The 862-nt window shown below is 63.1% G+C and overlaps 1 protein-coding gene across 1 annotated transcript; it reads right to left on the reverse strand.

Annotated features, from left to right (window-relative positions):
* Positions 1-323: 323 nt before the first annotated feature.
* On the reverse strand, positions 324-776 carry POSPLADRAFT_1114464 (hypothetical protein; the record flags this gene model as incomplete). Its single annotated transcript, XM_024483435.1, has 1 exon — positions 324-776. A coding segment is annotated over one exon (453 nt), but the record flags the coding sequence as incomplete, so codon positions are not given.
* Positions 777-862: the final 86 nt, after the last annotated feature.

Here is an 862-nt window from a genome sequence, read left to right on the forward strand (position 1 = left end):
GCGACCTGCACCTTAAGCTCGATGGTGGTCAACGACGTGTTGACCAGCCAGTAGATGCGCAACTGCGACAGGAACCGGTTGCATTCGATGACTGTTTTGCCATCGTATCGGAGTGGGAGAAGGAGCTTCAAAGTCTCCTTGTCGGGGGTGGCTGCAGGGGACGACATTATCGGCGTCGGGGGGGACGGAGGACGCTGCGGGGGCGGAGGCGGCTGTGGTGGCCCTCCGCTGGTCGAACTTCGAGAGGAGCGAGTGCTCGAGCGGCCTCTCGGTGGAGTCAGCGGTGAAGGCGCCGAAGGAAGTTCGGTGGGGGGGTCACGTACGTCAGGGACTGCTGACGCGGGGGCGAGCGCTGTCGGCGAGGCGGACCCAGTAGAATCCTCGGACTCGGGCTCCGAGATTCCTTCTTCACCTGTACCCTCCTCAGGCTCAGGCTCTGGCGCAGGGTCTGGAGGGAGATCTCCTCGAGTTTGACTGGACTCGGCGACAGTTTGGGGAAGGCGGGAGGTAGGGGAGACAGGGCGAGAGTGCCGCGAGGCAGATCGAGATGCGAGGGTGCTTCGGGGTCCGAGCGGGTGTTGCGCTCGTCGGATCGCTTTGTAGCGAGGGTAATCCTCCTCGATCGATCGGGGTGTCCGATTTGGGCACGGTTGCTGCTCGCAACGATAGAGGACTGTCTCAGGGCCGTCTGGGATGTAGACGTCGATGAGGTCCTGGGAGTCGAATGCGTGGATCTGGCCTTGGCAGGCAGCCACGTTGGATGGGGGGGAGGACGGGGAGGTGCGCGTACTACAATGGCCGTGCTATGCTAGCTTACGCTACGGCGCCCAAGAAGACACTAGGGTTCGCAGTTCACGTGGGG

Source organism: Postia placenta (genome assembly GCF_002117355.1).
Source record: "Postia placenta MAD-698-R-SB12 unplaced genomic scaffold POSPLAscaffold_376, whole genome shotgun sequence".
In the NCBI taxonomy this organism is placed as follows: Eukaryota; Fungi; Basidiomycota; class Agaricomycetes; order Polyporales; family Adustoporiaceae; genus Rhodonia; species Rhodonia placenta.